Source organism: Quercus lobata, chromosome 4, assembly GCF_001633185.2.
Source record: "Quercus lobata isolate SW786 chromosome 4, ValleyOak3.0 Primary Assembly, whole genome shotgun sequence".
Lineage (NCBI taxonomy): Eukaryota > Viridiplantae > Streptophyta > Magnoliopsida > Fagales > Fagaceae > Quercus > Quercus lobata.
The window spans coordinates 30,540,724-30,557,913 of NC_044907.1; the positions used below are offsets into that span (position 1 = coordinate 30,540,724).

At 33.5% G+C, this 17,190-nt stretch overlaps 1 protein-coding gene and 1 long non-coding RNA gene across 2 annotated transcripts; one reads left to right on the forward strand and one right to left on the reverse strand.

The window, feature by feature from the left end:
* Nucleotides 1-4,251: 4,251 nt before the first annotated feature.
* LOC115983291 lies at nt 4,252-6,386 on the reverse strand. Its single transcript, XR_004089994.1, has 2 exons — nt 6,008-6,386; nt 4,252-5,373 (listed from the first exon to the last, which is right to left on the reverse strand). It is a non-coding gene; the product is annotated as an uncharacterized LOC115983291 (long non-coding RNA).
* Nucleotides 6,387-11,286: 4,900 nt separating this feature from the next.
* On the forward strand, nt 11,287-15,783 carry LOC115987947. The gene is made up of 4 exons (XM_031111556.1): nt 11,287-11,544; nt 12,354-12,587; nt 13,572-13,862; nt 14,922-15,783. The coding sequence occupies exons 2-4, from the start codon at nt 12,480-12,482 to the stop codon at nt 15,549-15,551; spliced, it is 1,029 nt and encodes a 342-aa protein (XP_030967416.1). The 5' UTR covers nt 11,287-11,544; nt 12,354-12,479; the 3' UTR covers nt 15,552-15,783.
* The last annotated feature ends 1,407 nt before the right edge of the window (nt 15,784-17,190 follow it).

Genomic DNA, 17,190 nt, shown 5'->3' on the forward strand with positions numbered 1-17,190 from the left:
TTCTTCTTTATCTTTCTCCTCTAGCTGGCCAAGGATCACTATTACACTTGAGAGAAATTCACAACTTTTTTTTTTTTTTTCGATCCCTGCTCACTTGGGATCTCTCTCTTTTTATAGTCGTCCTGCTTCCATCCTAGCCTTTCACTTGGAGGGTTGCTGATCTTCCTCTGGATACTTGTCACATCCTTTCCTTGTTGGTGATGACTGAGTGAGATATAGGCTATTGTGAGTGTTAAATATTAGCAACGCGATGTGTTATATCATGTTGTATATGCTAGAGTAGATGCGGAAGAGGAAGCATAGAGGAGGAACACTGAGAACACGAGGGTTACGTGGTTCAGCCTTACGGCCTACATCCACGGAGGAATCCCTTAAGGGCTACATCTTTATTGTATGAGAGTGTAGTACAATAACTTCCTTGTGTTACAATGAACCCTAACATGAGTATATATAGGCGACTAAACCCTAGACTACTAGTACAAGCAGGAGTGGGCTTGGGCCTATTACATTGGGCTAATATGTCTAATATATATCTCTAACAGTGAGCACTGTTCAAGTGTTATTTTGCCTTTAATGTAGCAAATTAGGTTGTTGCAATGTATTTAATGAAGAGGCAATGATTGCTTTATTAGGAAAACTTCCCTTCCGCCCTACCTGTGTCAACCACTACGGCCTTCTTTGGCTCTCTAGCTCTTAATTCGGGTGACTTCCCCCAGTCCCCCATGGAGTGCCCTCCTTGGTACCTCCTCAAGCATGGGCACTCCTCGGATGAGACTTGTTCCTTAGAGATATCGGACATCTCAGTTGGGCTTGGCCTGGTTTGAAGGTGGACCAGGCCCATCTGCTCTTCGGGCCACGAGGGTACCACTCCCTGACCCCCCACAGAATACGCTAGTGGAAACAATGATCTTCAAGAGCAGGGGAAACAATGATCTTGACAATGGGTGTTCCCCAAGAAAAAGATTGGATTTTGACAATAGGTTTCATTATCAAATTCCGCTGTCTTGTCCAGAAAGATTTTTGACAATAGAATTCAATATCAAAACTCTTATTATTATATTTTCTACCACAGATGAATGGTATTTGAGCTTATCATCATTGTTTCTTGTAGTTAGAAGCTTACACAATTTTAATGGAAGCTCTTTGTAGCTTGTACATTTTGTGTTACGTACTTACGTTTCACATTGCTTAAATGGGAAACTTTTGTAAGAGAATTATGAAAATATTCTGCCAGCCATTGTCGTCCAGCTTGAAGAATCTACCCATGGCAGTTTTTCTTGATTCCCTGCCATTGTTATTTGGCTGGCTTGGGGATGCACCATGCAAATTGGCCCCTAGCATGATTGTTGGGGGAGTTGGGGGCTTATATATGCTCATTATTGTGGAATTCAAATGCACCAATAAATAGAACCCACATTGCTTGAGGATAGAATAGAGCTGCAAGAATTTTTTCATAAATCCAAAATCTGATTCCAAATCCAATGGTTTTTGTTACTACAAAATTCATAGGCTGAAGTGCAATTGAGTTCTTCAAATTCCATTCCAGAATCATAATCGACCTAAATGTGCACTGGCATTGATTGCAGAAGCAACACTTATTTCCTAATGCTCCAACGGGTTTCCAAATTCACGAAAGAATTTCATATGCTGATGCAAAACGAAAATACCTGGAAGCAACAGCTATTAAAAATGGCATTCCAAATTTACAGTTAACATAAATGGAACATGATATTTAAGATTAGCTATTTGCTTAGCAGCTCATATACTTTAGCAAAAGGGAGAAGATTAGAAGATTATGGACCATCTGGTCCCACTAAGCTGATACAGAATTTGGCAAACATACAAGAAAGCCTTCCAAAAGCCTAGTCCCCTTAAATGAGTGTATTTCACAAGGCACAAAACTAGCTCAATATTGTTCTGCCTAGTCCCTCTAAATGGCTGTATTTTGCAAGGCACAAAACTAGTTCAATATATATATATATATATATATATATATATATTATTTGGTAGTTACAATGGGGGAGGAGGGATTTGAACCCTGGATGTCATGGAAATACCAAGAAGTGCCAATCAAGTTAAGCTACAAGACTCTTGGCAACTAGTTCAATATTTTTCTAGGACTTCAACTCTGAAAAAGTTTCAATTATATTCAATTTGTGTAAAACACATAGTAAACATGTTTTAGCTTTTCATGAAAATCTTTTGCACTATTTTTTTTATGCCAAGAATGGTAATCTAAGAGCCAGTGGCAATGTCTAGTCTTCCCATAAGAACCCAGTTTAAAATTCCCCTTCTCCCCCCTAATCCACTTGTAAGCAAAATACATAAATAATTGAAAGAATCGATTCTACATTTTATAAAATTTGCCAAACTGGACAAGTTCAGAACCAGTTTATATCATTCACTGCCGACCATTTCTGTGGTTTCTCAAGAAGCCTATTATGAATGCTTGGTGAGTTATCAAAAATCGTCTTTAACCTAAAGGAGTTCATTTGCTTATCAAAAAAAAAAAAGTTCATTTTAAAACCCATCAGCAGAAAAAAGTGATTGTTTTCTTTAATGTTCTAGGTGCTTCACATCCACAATGAATGTTTTTGCTTGATAATGTTTGCTCAGTGATGAAGCAACAATAACAATGAGCAAGTGATGTTGTTTACAACACTGCAACTGAAACTGTACGAAATTACAGAAGTCGGAAAGCTATCTGAGTCTCTAAAGTTTGACATCAATGCTATCAGATATGGTTCAACTATGTGATAAGAGCTATACACATAAAATAGAGTTGTTAAATAACAGTCTTTCAACTCCAAACTTATTCATTTAAATTTAATCTTGTATGAGACATTGGGCACTAAGCCAAACATTGCAGCAACTAAAAATGACCAAAAGAAATTATACTATACAGTATAGATGGTAATATCAGCCAGTAATTCTCAAAAGAATAGAATCTCAATATGCAAAAGAAGGAAGCGCCAATTTCACAAATCTAAATTACTGAAGTATCTCATCTTTGAAACTTCCAAGACCCTTTTAAGATTAAATTAAAAGTAGCTTAATAATTAATATAAACATAAAACACATATTACATTCACCCAATTGGTTAATCCTCATGACAAATTACATATGATATCAGCAAATATTAAACAGTGAACAAAATATTCCTCCAAATTGGTTTTGAGGAAAATTCCTTAAACATATCACTCATTAAATCATTTTAAAAAGTCGCGTTAAAGAGTTCGTTCAGCCCTATGATTTCATGGGAAAATCAGCAATTTTAAATGATAACACAGAAAAGTTGGCATTTGGAAAAAAAATGCATAATTCATAGGATGTCTGTTCAAAAAGATCCTCCTTAAAAAATTTATTAAATAAAAAAAAAAAAAAAAGCTTTTTGGCATTATAGTTTTTTAAAGCAATAACCTTTTTTCCAAAAATTTTCAAAAGGTTCAACTGCATATTTTTTTTAAATCGTGTTTTCAAAGTGCAAATTTTAAAATCAATGTTTTTTAACATGCTAAAGCTAACCCAAACATACCATTAGATGAGTCATAAGATTAAAATTACAAATAGATAGTTATTTCAATTGCCACAAAAGTGGTTGAAGGAACTTTACTCCAAATCAATTTAGAGGAAAAAATAATAAGCAAACTTTTTGGACAAATACATAAAAATAAATAAATAAATAAAAGGAGAGTATAATTAACCAACCTATATCCCTGTATTTTCAGAGAAAACTAGTTTAGAATTGTCTAGAGATTGATAAGATCATGAAACATGTGTAAAATCAAAAGATCCCTCAGAATGCCTAGTATCCACCTGGCAGGGCATGGAATCATGGTTCCTCAACCTCTGCAATAAGCTTGCAATAGGGAGCCCAATTTTTTTTTTTTCTTTTCTTTTTTTGTGGAATGAATTCCATGCACCATTTTTAGATTACTAAACTTTTCATCATTGGGATATAGAAATTGTAAAAAATCAAACTTTAGCATAGGATAGGCATCAAGGCAAAAAAAGAAAAACATTTCATACATACATGTATGAAGAGAGAGAGAGAGAGAGAACCATTGGAGCAATGTCTGGTGAGTGTTATGGAAGCTATTTTGGTGCTGGGGTTTGTTCTGCTGCAGCTATGACAATGTGTTTAGGCTTAAATATGCATACTCTTGCGAGGTTGTGCGGTTTTTTTGGAGCAGGGGTGTTTGAGTTTCAGTTCAAGTTTGAGTGCAATGCCTGTAACACAATGTTGTGTTGTAATTTTTTATTTATTTATAGGAAACCAGTGAATTTATATCATTTCATGATTGAAAATACTGGTTTACATCTGAAGATACTTCAGAATCTATAACAGTTGGAGTTTCCTCCATCCATGTTACAAAGTCATCTATAAATTGGGCATACTTAGTGAGCCCATGTGCTTCTTTATTCCCTTCTCTTCGTGTGTGACAAACTTCAACTTGGCAGAAAAATTGCATATGTTGCAGCGTACCTGAAATGACATTGGCAATAGCAGGTGAAGCCTCTGTTTTCCCTTGAATAGCCAAGCAGACCAGCAAGCTGTCACTTTCAAAAATTACTTCCTGGATGCCAATATCCCTAGGAAAAATAGCAGCAGCCTCAACAGCTTTTGCTTCAATCTCCAGTGCTCCTAGTGGGACCTGCAATGTTTTGCTCATTGCAGCCACCACTCGTCCTTGATCATCCCTTGCTATCACACCAATACCAATACCAGTCCACCTTTGCTTCGAAAATACAGCCCCATCTGTGTTCAACTTATACCATCCATTTGGAAGAGAAACCCACCTACCCTAAGCTGGCTGATCTTCCCTGTGTTGGACTGGAACCTCCTGTGCTGCATTATATTCATCCAATAGTCTTATGGCTGTCTCAAACATTTCTGCAGCAGTGTGTTTTCTTCCCCCATGCCTTACTTCATTTTTATTCTTCCATATACACCATGCAATCATCAGTATAATATCCAGCAAGTTTGAGCCATTATTGGGATTCATCCCACTTTGCCACAATATATCAGTAAACTCCCCTTGCCCCCTATCATATGACTCAGATTACAATGGGTCCATACTTCCCTTGCCTTTGTGCATTGACACAGTACATGCAAGACAGTTTCTGAGCCTAAACCACACTCTTCACAGGTTGGATCTTCACTCTTCAATGACTTTCCCATGAAATAAATTCATCTTGGTTGGAATGATATTTTGACCACTCTCCAGCCGAAGTTTCTAACCTTATTTGGGATTTTTGCCTTCCACAGCTTCTGCCAAAATCTTTTCATACCCGATTACACTGACCATCACATCCAGAGGTAGGAGCCTCAATGGCGAGACTATACGGAATGTGGTTGGGCTAGTAGTCCATCTATCCAACCATTAATCAATAGCAAACCAGTAATCAAATTTCAGAGCTTGAAGAAATACTAAACCTAAGGCTCTTGCTTGGCAATTGAGTAAATGGAGGAAAAGATTTAAACTTTTCAAAATTCAAGACCCTACTGCACTCAACTGAAACAACTAATTAGCTTTAATTAAGCTGAAATTTTCATCTGGGTATCTCTATTTTTCTTTTTTCCATTCCAAATTCTGCTACATCCACACCATCTTAACTCCCACACAAAAATAAAACAAAGATACATATTTTTACACCAAAAAAAAGGTTAAAATTTGGACCAACCTTTTTAGTTCCAACAAAAAAAAACAAACTTTTTTTTTTTTCCTCACCAACCAAGCATAGCTTAATAACTTGAGGACCCAAATAGTTAAATGATTAAATTAGTCTAGTAATAGTTAAAAGATCATTAAAATTCACAGTTTAAGCACTCGTGAACACTAATCCAGATTCAAATTTTGTGTCTAATCTACAAAAAGTTGAATGATAAAATATAAGAACACATAATACAAAAAAATCAAACCGTGTCTCAAATCTACTAATGGGTAAGTTAAAAAGATTTAATTTACAATAAAAACATTTTAGTATAAGTGATAAATTTATGAACCTGCTTGGCCTCCTCAATCCTCATCCATCTCAGTCTCAGACATCTTCCTCTTCCCAATGAAACATTTTTCACAGAAAAGAAAGTGTTCTCAGGATTCACCACAGCTCAGCTGCTTGTCTCTTAGCAATTTTTCTATCACCATTCACCACAGAGTCTGCTCCTCAGCATTAGTCACAACCTCTGCATTGCTGCCACAGCACTATTACTATTCCATTTGGTTCTGGAGCTGGTTATGGTACACAACAAGTGTTTTTGTTCGGTTTGGGGGAACATGAAGGATAGAAGTGGATATGGGTTTGTGCTACAGTTGCCATTTTTTCCCTGCACAGAGAGAGAGAGAGAGACTTCGGAGGCTGAGTGAGAAAATAGGTTTAAAAGGCTGAGTTCCACTTTAATTTAGAGCCTTCGCGTCTCCAAATTCTATTTCATATTATTTTATCCTCTTTTAAAAAAAACTATTTTAATAATTATATCATTCTATTTTACTATATTTTTAATATTTTATTTTTTATTTTATAATACAACACATTAAAATAATATATCTTAAAACCCAAAAATCTGGTGAGAGAGAGGAATTGATAAATTAAGTGAATAAAATATTAGTTTTTTTTTAAGAATTGAGCTACAGTGCAACCTTTAGAATTGTACTATAGCACTATCACAAATTTTTTGTAATAGTTGATTTTTACAAGTCCGGATGTGTGAGGAGTTTTGGGCTTTATGCTAAATTTTCCCAACATATGATATATGTCATTCTCAATGTGAATGCTCTTATCATGTGTAGAAGCTAAAGTTTTTTTTTTTTATTTTAAAGTTTTTTTTATTTATTTACAATTCGTCTTTAAAAAAAATGAAAAATATAATAAAAACATTAGCTTTTTTACTAGTATAATTCTAGCCATTAAAAAAAATATATGAATGAAGAAGATTTAAATTCATGGTTAAGAGCATTATTATTAGTACAACTAAAAAGTCATATCTCATATTGCTATTTTTAGCATCACCAACTAGAAAAGTAGGACTTCATTAGTAGAGCTAAAGCCAATAATTATGGCTTTTCAGTTACAATGCACAGTCATCTTTGGTTGTGCACTATAGCTCAATGGTAAAAATAAAATAAAAAATAATTGTTTATCAAAACTGACCTTAAAAAATATGGAGACAAGACTTTGACGTGTATATCCGTACTTGAAATTAGATTAATATGAATTACTGAGATATTTAAAATCTGGTTTTTAATTGATAATATGCTAATGAAATCGAGTTTGTCATGATTAATAGCACAATCACATGTATGTTTGGATGAATTGGGTCATGTATGACATGAAAATGCCATTAATTTTTAACTATTTTTTTAGATAATTATAATATGTTGTTAGCATGTAACTTGAACATTTTTTCCCTTAGTGTGCATTTGGAAAGTGCGTTTTGCGCTTCTTAGCGGCACGTTTTTTCCTTTTGTGAGTTCCGTGCACTGTTCATAGGACTCACAAACCTCTTTTTTAATAAAATAAACATTAAAAATGAGTCTCACGATACTATTCACATATTTAAAAATTATTTTGTTATAGTGTTTTCAATTTTCAACTATAAGCAGTATCTAAACAAACCCTTGACCCCAAACACTTTGTGCATGGAGAGTTACTAATTATATTGCAAACCCCTTAGCTATAAGACTAACTTGAGTTGGCCAAGATAGATGCCTAAGCCTAAGTCATAATACCTTTTTTATCTTGTAACCTAACATCCAATCTTAAATCAAATGTTCAACACCATATTTTATTGACCAGTATTATTATTATAGACAATAAAAAACTTTCAAATTTTTATCCCATTTGGGTGTGCATTTGTTAGAATTATATAGTTAAATGATTAAAGGAAAAAAGCATTTTCACCCCTAGATGTTTGGGGTAGTTCACAATTTCTCCCCTATCTTTGAAAGCAACCAATTTTCCCCTCTATGTTTGGGAAATGAACAAATACTTCCAATCCGTGACTTTTTCAGTTAAATCTAATGAAATTACAATAATTACAAATGCAATATAAGAAAATAACAATGCAATCTTCAACTTTTTCTCTTCCTTGTGGTGTACAATTAATAATTTCTTTGAAAATTTTCATTAGATTTAACTAAGAAAGTAATAAATTTGAGGTATTTACTCATTTTACAAACATAAAGGGAAAATTAGATGATTTCAACGACATAAGAGAGAATTGTGAACTACCACAAACATAAAGGAGGAATTTTTTTTTTTTAATAATTAAATTTATCATATCTCAATAACTTAAACTTTTGGAACAATTGATAATTTAATTCAAAGTTACAAAGAGAATGGGTTATGTTGAGTAGTTGGGTCAGTTAAACTCAACGATTGGACTGTGTATGAAAATATTGCTCCAAAGTCCAAAGGCCTAATTTTTTTCGCTTTCCAAATTCAACCCAAATTCAAGAAGTTATTAGAATCTTCTGCGCTGTGTGTTTCTGGCGTGCGTACCGATTCCTCCAATACCTCTCTCTCTCTCTCTCTCTGACAGACACACACATCGGCGTTGTTCATATGTACGATATAAGGTTATTCATTCGCTTATTATACATTTGAATCCTATAGCTTAAAAGATGTAGGGTTATTCATTGGCTTATTATCATTGAAACCATTTTTAATGCACATGAGTTGCTTGTCAAAATGTCCCACCAAATGATTATGTTTCTTTTGGTTATTTTGTACATTTTTTATAGTTTTTCATGATCAGGGGCGGCCCTAGACATTTTGGAACCTAAGGCGATAACTAAAAATGAATGTGTATGTGTGTTTATGTATGTGTATGTGTATGAGTGTGTATGTGTATGTGTATGTGTGTGTATGTGCATGTGTGTTTATGTTTATGTTCATTTATGTTTATGTATGTATGTATGTTTATGCATGTGTATGTGTATGAGTGTGTATGTGTATGTGTATATGTATGTTTATGTGTGTATGTGTATATTTATGTTTATGCATTTTTATGTATGTGTGTATGTTTATGTATTATAAATATAAACATAAACACATATACGCATAAAAATACATGAACACAAACACAAATAAACATACACAAAAACAAATAAATATAAACACACATACACATAAACACGCATAAACAAATATAAACAAAAATAAACAAACATAAATACACATACACATAAACACACACACATAAATATAAACATACATAGACATAAACACACATACAGACTGAGAAAAATTCAACCCTCATATAGACTGGAAAAAATTGCAAACTAATACCAATTCTCAAACAATTTCATTAGTTACTTTGGTGTGCTAAATCGAGCCTTTATGTGTGTTTATGTTTACATTTAAGTTTATGTGTGTATATGTTTACGTTTATGTAAGTTTATACGTGTTTATGTGTGTGTATTTATGTTTATGTATATGTATATTTATGTGTATGTGTATGTATGTTTATGCGTATTTGTATTTGTATGTGTATGTTTATGTATGTGTGTGTATGTGTGCTTATGTATGTGTATGTGTATGTATTTATGCGTGCTTATATTTATGTATGTTTATGTGTATGTGTATGTGTATGTGTCTATGCGTGCTTATGTATGTGTATGTGTATGTGTATGTGTATTTGTATTTGTATGTGTATGTGTAGGTCTCTTTGTCTTTTTTAGATTCAGGTGCAATACCCTGATACAATTGTAATTAATGGTTGTGATTAAAAGTTGAAAAAATAACTTTCAATCTCAACCATTAAATAAAATATATTAAAGGAGTTACAATTTTTTAAAAAAATACCTACGATAGTGCACCTGATCTCAATCCGTCTTTCTTTTCTCACAATTTTTCTTTTCTTCTTTTTTAAGCGGTGCTTTGTTCTTCTTCCTTTTATTTCTCTTTATACGTCACCTAGGCTGACAGAAGAAGAGCGAGCGAAAGCCACGTCAAGAAAGGAAATTGAAGATTGTGCTGTCGAGCCAAAGACTATGAAAATCTCTTCCTCTTAACTTAGTCGATCCTCTTAGGTGAAATTGTGGCTCACGAGGCTTTACCGAATTATGATGTGTGATTTTTGGTTATTTATTTATTTATTTATTTGAGATTATGAAGCAAATAGTTTTTATATTTTACTTACCCTTTCTATTTTCTGAAAACACTTTTCTGGGAAATACAATTTTTTTTGCTTTGCTTTCAGTCTATCATTCTTGCTTGTGGTATGTGTTTGATTAATTTGGATATAAAATTAGTTCAACAAGATGATTTTTCTTCTAAAATATAATAATAAAACCAATATATGTTTTCTTAACGATGGGTTCACTTTCAGTGTTTTCATTTTGTGATCTTGGTTGTTTTATGGGTTTTGTGCTTTGATTTCAATGAGTGTGAATTGATTTGTGATTTGGTGGGCTTCTGGGTTTTTCTTGTGATTTGATTTTGGCTAGGTTTTGATTGTGGTGGTGGTCATAATTTGATTTTGGTTGGGTTTCACTGCATGGTTGGAGGTGATGAGCTTGAAAAGTTCCGGCCATGGAGGTTTAGAACGAGAGCTTGGTGGTCAGCCATGGAGCACGGTGTGACATGAGTTGAGGCAAAGAGAGGATGAGAGGAAATAGGGGCGGTCCTAAACATTTTGAGACCTAAGGCGAGAACTAAAAATGAGGCATTTTTTATACGTATATATTAATTAAATTAATGTTTATTTAATATTTTTATATTATATTTTTCATCATTACTTTCATTTTTTTCTAAATTATTTTGAAGTTCATTATCAAGATTTGTTGTATTGCAAAATTAAACATCATTTTCTTCTAAATTATTTTGGTGAATTTCTTGCTCATTTATGATATTTTCATCTAAATTTTGTTATATTTTGTTTATTACTAATAACAAATTTATCCATTAATCCTTTTTGAGACTCAATTAATTTTTTTTTTCTTTTTTTAATTTTTTCATATCCAGATGCATATTTTATAGTAGACATTTCTAATCAAACAATATATTTATAAAGACTAAAATAAAAAATAACTTTCAAGTGTAGAGCAAATGAAAAATAGAATCTGATTTATATAAAAAGTATTGTTATAGTTTCACTGAACAATAACAAGTTTTTAGCAATCTCAATCTGCATAAATTAAAAAGAAAAAAATTAAGCACAAGTATAACAAAAATTTAAGCATAGCCATAACACTGACACAAGACTTATTAGTAAGATCCACCCACCAAAAAAAAAAAAAAACTTGAAGGCCCAAACTTAACGCCCAGTCCAGGGAGGGTCCAGGCAGCCATAATGATAAAAAGATAAGTGATGAACAAAGTTTACAAAACCAGCCAAATAAACAAAGTTATCTTAAGTTCTTAACAAATATTTATAATTTTATACCTGATTCCTGAACCTTCTCAGAACCTGATACGGTGAGGTGAGCAGTTGAGACTTGAGAGAGGCGGAGAGCAGAGAATCAGAGAGAGGCTGAGGACAGACTGAACAGTGGAGACTGGAGACTAGAGAGAGGCGGAGAGCAGAGACTAGAGAGAAAGGTAAAATTTTTAGGGTTTTGATTTGTGATTGTTTTGTGGTTAATCTCTTAGACCGGATTTGCAGTTTATCTGTTTGTTTTTTGGTCAATGATTTTGTTTAGAACCAATGTTTAATAGGATTTACCTAAATTTTTGTTTTTTTTGGTTAAAAGGATGTGCCAGATTATTTTTGTAATTCATTTGAAATTAAATTTTTTTTTGGGGGGCTTAGGCAATTGCCTAACTCGCCTAAGGGAAGGGCTGGCCCTGTCCATGATTCTCTGAATGTATTTGGATGCACTTTGCTCATTGTTTATATGCTGAAAGTAAAGTAGAAAATAAGCTTTAAAAAAACAAAACCCAAAATAGGATTTAAACTTAATTGCTCTTTACCATCAAGCCAAGACGCCAATAGATTCCTTTTTTTTTTTTATAGAGGCAGGATTCAATTCATGCTTTTTATTAGGCAAAAAATGTTGAGCTAACTGGAATCTACGATAAGTTAAATGACATGGATGAGTAGTAGCATAGGGCCATTTTGCTTTGGTTTTTGTTGTTTTTTGGTAAGTTACATGCGCACATATGGGTATTGAAGTCATGACCTTACCCTTTGCCTTGCTCTTACAAGGGGAGGATGTGCAATTTGACCTAGAGCTTATTGAATGATATGGGAATTTGATATCCTAGTTTAGTGATATCCTTTTGTGTTTAGTTGAGCTACTTTCCATTGTGCATATTGGTATCTAATTAGACCACCCTGAAAAGGTTAAGTCTCTTTGTTATATGCATAAACAATTGTGGTTTTTAATTTCTCATTCCTTAATGCTTAGGTGATTCTTGCACATGGACCTGGAATTTTCTGAAGTTAATTTAGCATGTCTTGGAGGAGAATCTTTTATAAGTCTCATTACTAGAGCTTGGGTCTTTCTCACTATTCCCTTATAGTTCATATATTCATGGATCGTTGGATTGGAGTTTTGAAGGTCCCATTGGGCCTTAACAGCGGAAATTACTATAGAGTTGCAGCATCTTTGTGCCTTTCACCTACTACCAAAAACTTAGCTGTAAGTTCTGCTCACTTGAGTACTGTTAAGCACTAGTGCAAATTCTTTGCTGTTTATCACTCTTAAGATGGTGGTGGTGGTGGTGGTGGTGGTGGGTTGTGGGTTTGATGGTGGTGGCGGTGGTGGTGGTGGTGGTGATGGGTTTTGGGTTTGATGGTGATGGTGGTGGTGGTGGTGATGGGTTTTGGGTTTGATGGTGATGGTGGTGGTGGTGTTGATGGGTTTTGGGGTTGGTGGTGGTGATTTTTGTGAAGGTGGTGGTTGTATGGTTTATGAGAGAGAGATGAGTCAGAGACTCAGATGAAGGGAAGAGAGAGAAGAGAAAGCTGGAGAGGAAGAGAAGTAGAGAGAAAAATTAATAAAAAATAGAATAGAACATGAAAATAGAACAATTGATGTGGAGTGTATTGTCAAATGCTATATTAAAGTAGAAAAAGTAAATTTTTGTGTGTTAAAATAGCACTGGGATACAATCCCTGATGCTTGTGCTCTTACACTTTCTCATGCTATAATTAGTTTTGTATTCAGGTTTTTCCTTTCTTCCAAGAAATGGGAAGTATGTGACTATTAAATTGCTATGGAGTCCTCTCTTTTGAATTTATGGACAAGTTCATCTTTTTATTTTATTTTATAGATAAGTTGCACAAATCCCCAGTGGATTTTGAACTTATAATCTAATCCTCTACCCACACTTGTGAGATGAGGAAGTGCCATTTGTTCTGAAAAACTATATTACTCTTGCGCCAATGAGCTTTAGCTCAAAAAGCAACTCCTCCCCTTGTAAGAGCAAGGTTAAGGGTGAGATCATAGTTTCAAGACTCACCAAATGCATGTGTAATTACCAATAAGAAAACAATGTTATTACATTTTTTTAAAAGACTATTTTATCTTGTGCTGAAACCCTATGTTTTTGAATCCCTCTTTTTCACTTTTCTTTTCATTGAAGCATACCAATATTCTGATTACACATTGCATTGGAGGCAGGTGCCTTCTGCAAACGCCATCTTTTTCAATGGAGATCGTATTGAAGGGACTGGGAACCCAGTGATTGAGAGGCTGTCTGATTTACAGAATATAGCCGAAATCCTGGTTTCAAAGTTCGGAGGTTCTATCAATGCTTGGGTCATTGAGGCTTCTGTTTTTAATGGGCCTTTTGCTGTCTATAAGGATTTTATTCCATCTGTGAATCAATGGGGAGAACCAAAATCATATAGCCCAACTGGATTCCCAGCTTCTAGGACAAGTGTCTCACTCTTGTCAAATTGCCTTGAAGAGGTATGTTAGGTAATTGATTTGTATTTGATAATTTTTGTCAATTTTATTTTGAAAGATCATATTGTTTGATATCATTTATAGAAAGTGTCTGCACTCAGCACAACATACTTGTGTTTTATATACCAAAAAATAATTGCCTTTGAGAACCACATCACCTCTTTATGCATTAACTCACTCTTGAAATTAGAGAGGAAATGTGTTCATGCCGATGAAATACACCCTGCACAATATTCTTCTGGTTGCTAGATTGTGGCTTGCTGATATTAAACAAGGGTTTTACCTTACTGCTTGGAAAGATCATGGAGTTTTTATTAGAAAAGTTCATATGCACTAGGTTGACATGAAAGTAATCATTAGGACCTTCCAAATTTCTTTCCTTGTTTGTCTCCTCCTAAGTGCCAATTGCAGCCATGTATGATAAATGTTGCATTCTAGACTGGAGTTGAGGAATTTAGGGTAACTTGCCGTTTCCTACCCTACATTATAGGGCCATTTTCAATAATCCCTGAACTTTAAATTTAAGCTATCAATATCCTAAACTATGTGATAAGTTGCAAGATCCCCCACCATTAAAATTTTCTCAATTTCTGTCATATTTAACCTTAATTTCCACATTTTTATAACGGAAATTGGAGAAGCTTTGATTATAGGAGGATATTGCAGCAAACCCAATTATTTAAGGGGTTGATTGTTCAAATTTAGAATTTAAGGGATGTAGCAACTGACCTAATAGTTCAATGAGGAAAAATGCTATTTACCCAAGAAGTTAAATACTATTTATTTTAAACTGCTGAATTATGTTCTATCTTTATCCTAGCTATTTAGAATATGGCATAATAATGTAAGCTGATTTTGCTGTAATAATCAAATTCACGAATAAACTTTTCGTTAGTTGTTCTTTTTCTTTCATGAATAAAATATTAGTCTAGGAACTCTTCTCAAGTCTGTTTACCATGAAAAATCTCTTAACTGTTTTTCAGTATTCTCCTGATCATCTTTAAAACTCCTAATCATTCCTAACATCTATTGATTTCCGTGACCTACTTTTTTCTGTGGCAGGTAAAGAAAATAATTCTAGGAAGACAGGAGCAAAGGGAGGTCAAGAAAATAATTCCAGGAAGACAGAAGGAGCAAAGCCCAGCCAGTGTATCCACATCACATCTGCCACAACCTAAAACATTCATCCTTGGATTTAGCAAGGGTGGTACTGTGCTTAATCAGCTAGTTACTGAACTTAGCTTCTCAGATGTGAAATTAACTGGAAATTCACCCCACACTGAAGAACAGTCAACAAGCAACAAGTATTCCAATTTCACAGAAGAGATTAAAATAATACCTAATACAGAAGAAGGCCTTTTAAACAGCATCACCGAGATCCATTATGTGGATGTTGGTTTAAATTCCTCTGGTGCATATCTAACTAACCATGATGCTATTGAGAGAATCTCCAAACGCCTTACACAAGGAGCTAAAGGAATTCGTTTTGTTCTTCATGGCACTCCTAGACAATGGTGTGACTCTAGGCGAATTTGGATACTCAATGAAAAAGACAAATTGGTCCGTATGCTCGAATCTGTAGCTGATAGGAGTGGAGGGAAATTACAGGTCTGCGAGAGATTTTATTTTGCTCAAAGGCCTCCTGATCTACAGATGCATTTTGAAATACTTGAAAATATGGATGTCAGTTAAGTGCCGTGAATTTGGTATCAAAAATAGAAAACACACTGTATTAGGTGTGTGAGCACCATGATGGTTCTAACTATGCAGCATTCTAGTGGATGTAAATTTTTTAATTTTTTTTATTTTTAATGTACAATTTGTATATAGTGGCTTCATTTCCCCCCATTGTTTGGATGATATTAGTTGATACTGTAAATATTGATGAGTTCCCTTTCTTCAAAACCCCCAATGTTACAATTAACAATGTGGATATGTTGTGCATAATCCATGAAAAGCCTAGTGTTAAATATGTTGTGAAAAATATATAATTATGTTCCAAGTAAGAATCACTACAGAAGCTGCTGCTTTTTAAAAAATACATATACTAAAAGAAAAGAAGTAAAGCATTTCCAGAAAGAGGAAGGGGAGCAATGCTTTTCTACATGAATACATGTCTTTTCTTGGTCACTACATTTGGAAATTTGTCATTACCAATGTGTTAGTTAATAACAAAACTTTTCCAATTAGCTCGTTGTTCATTAAAAAAAGAAAAAGAAAGTACATTTTGTATGATGTTATATATTACCCATAGACACCCAACTGCATGATGATTTTGAGTTTTTGACCCTTCTCTTTTGTTGAATATGCAGACAGTGATGAGGTTCCTGTTAACACGTTTGAACCTTTCATAATTACTAACATTCCTTTTAAAGTAAAACTTTTGATTAGGAATTAATTCAAAAGGAAAAATAGCTAATTAGGGCGGCAATGGTTAACACATAACACTACCCTTCTTTTTAATTGAAAACGATAGGTTAGCACTGCCCTGAACACAACATGGACTTTTGTGAGTTAGTGTTCAGCGTAAATAGCTTTGGCTGAGCTGCTTAAAAACATGTTGGGCATAGCTTGGGAATAAGCTTATTTATGTTCATTTATTTAGGAAACAAGTCATGCCCAAATTTAGGCTTGACTATTAAACGAGAACCGCAAATGTAATAATGTGGCTATCAACAAACTCGCAAGTATGAGACTTGATATATATATATATATATATATATATATTGTTTCGGTAATAATGTTTTCTAGAAAATGAATCATTTTCTAGAAAATGATTCATTTTCTAAAATGTATTTTCTCTAAAATTATCTTATTTTCCTATATTTAGTAGCAACCTTAAATGAGTTAAAAAAAAACAATCTTCTAACTTCCCTTATTTAGCTTACTGTGAGATAAAGTTGTTTTTTACAAAAAATTAGTGGAAAACAATTTATAAAAATAAATCATACTTTTTATGTCGACCAAAGATAGTTTTCATTTGACTCATTTTTTCTGATGCTACTAAACACTAAAAACCACAGAAAACTATATTTACATAAATATTTCCTTTGATATTGAATTGTGTAAATGTAAACAAATTTATAAGATATCATATTATAATTTGTAATTTATTGATAATATAAACAAAATAAAGAATCCATTTCATAATAAAAATCATATATTATATTATATGTAAAAGTAGAAGTTGAGAAAAAGTTCAATCAAGACTCTAAATTAAATTTTAATTGCACTTCGATTATGTGCCAAGTGTCATTCTAATTATTCTATTATTTATCACCAAGGCAAGTATCTTTAGACTTTAAATGCACTCATATCTTATGCTAAATGT

Bases quoted from the DNA above. Each gene is read 5' to 3' on its own strand.
- LOC115987947 (XM_031111556.1), top strand. From the start codon at position 12,480: ATGGATCGTTGGATTGGAGTTTTGAAGGTCCCATTGGGCCTTAACAGC. The intron at 12,588-13,571 runs GTAAGTTCTGCT...CATTGGAGGCAG, and splicing joins CTACTACCAAAAACTTAGCT to GTGCCTTCTGCAAACGCCAT. The intron at 13,863-14,921 runs GTATGTTAGGTA...TTTCTGTGGCAG, and splicing joins TGTCAAATTGCCTTGAAGAG to GTAAAGAAAATAATTCTAGG.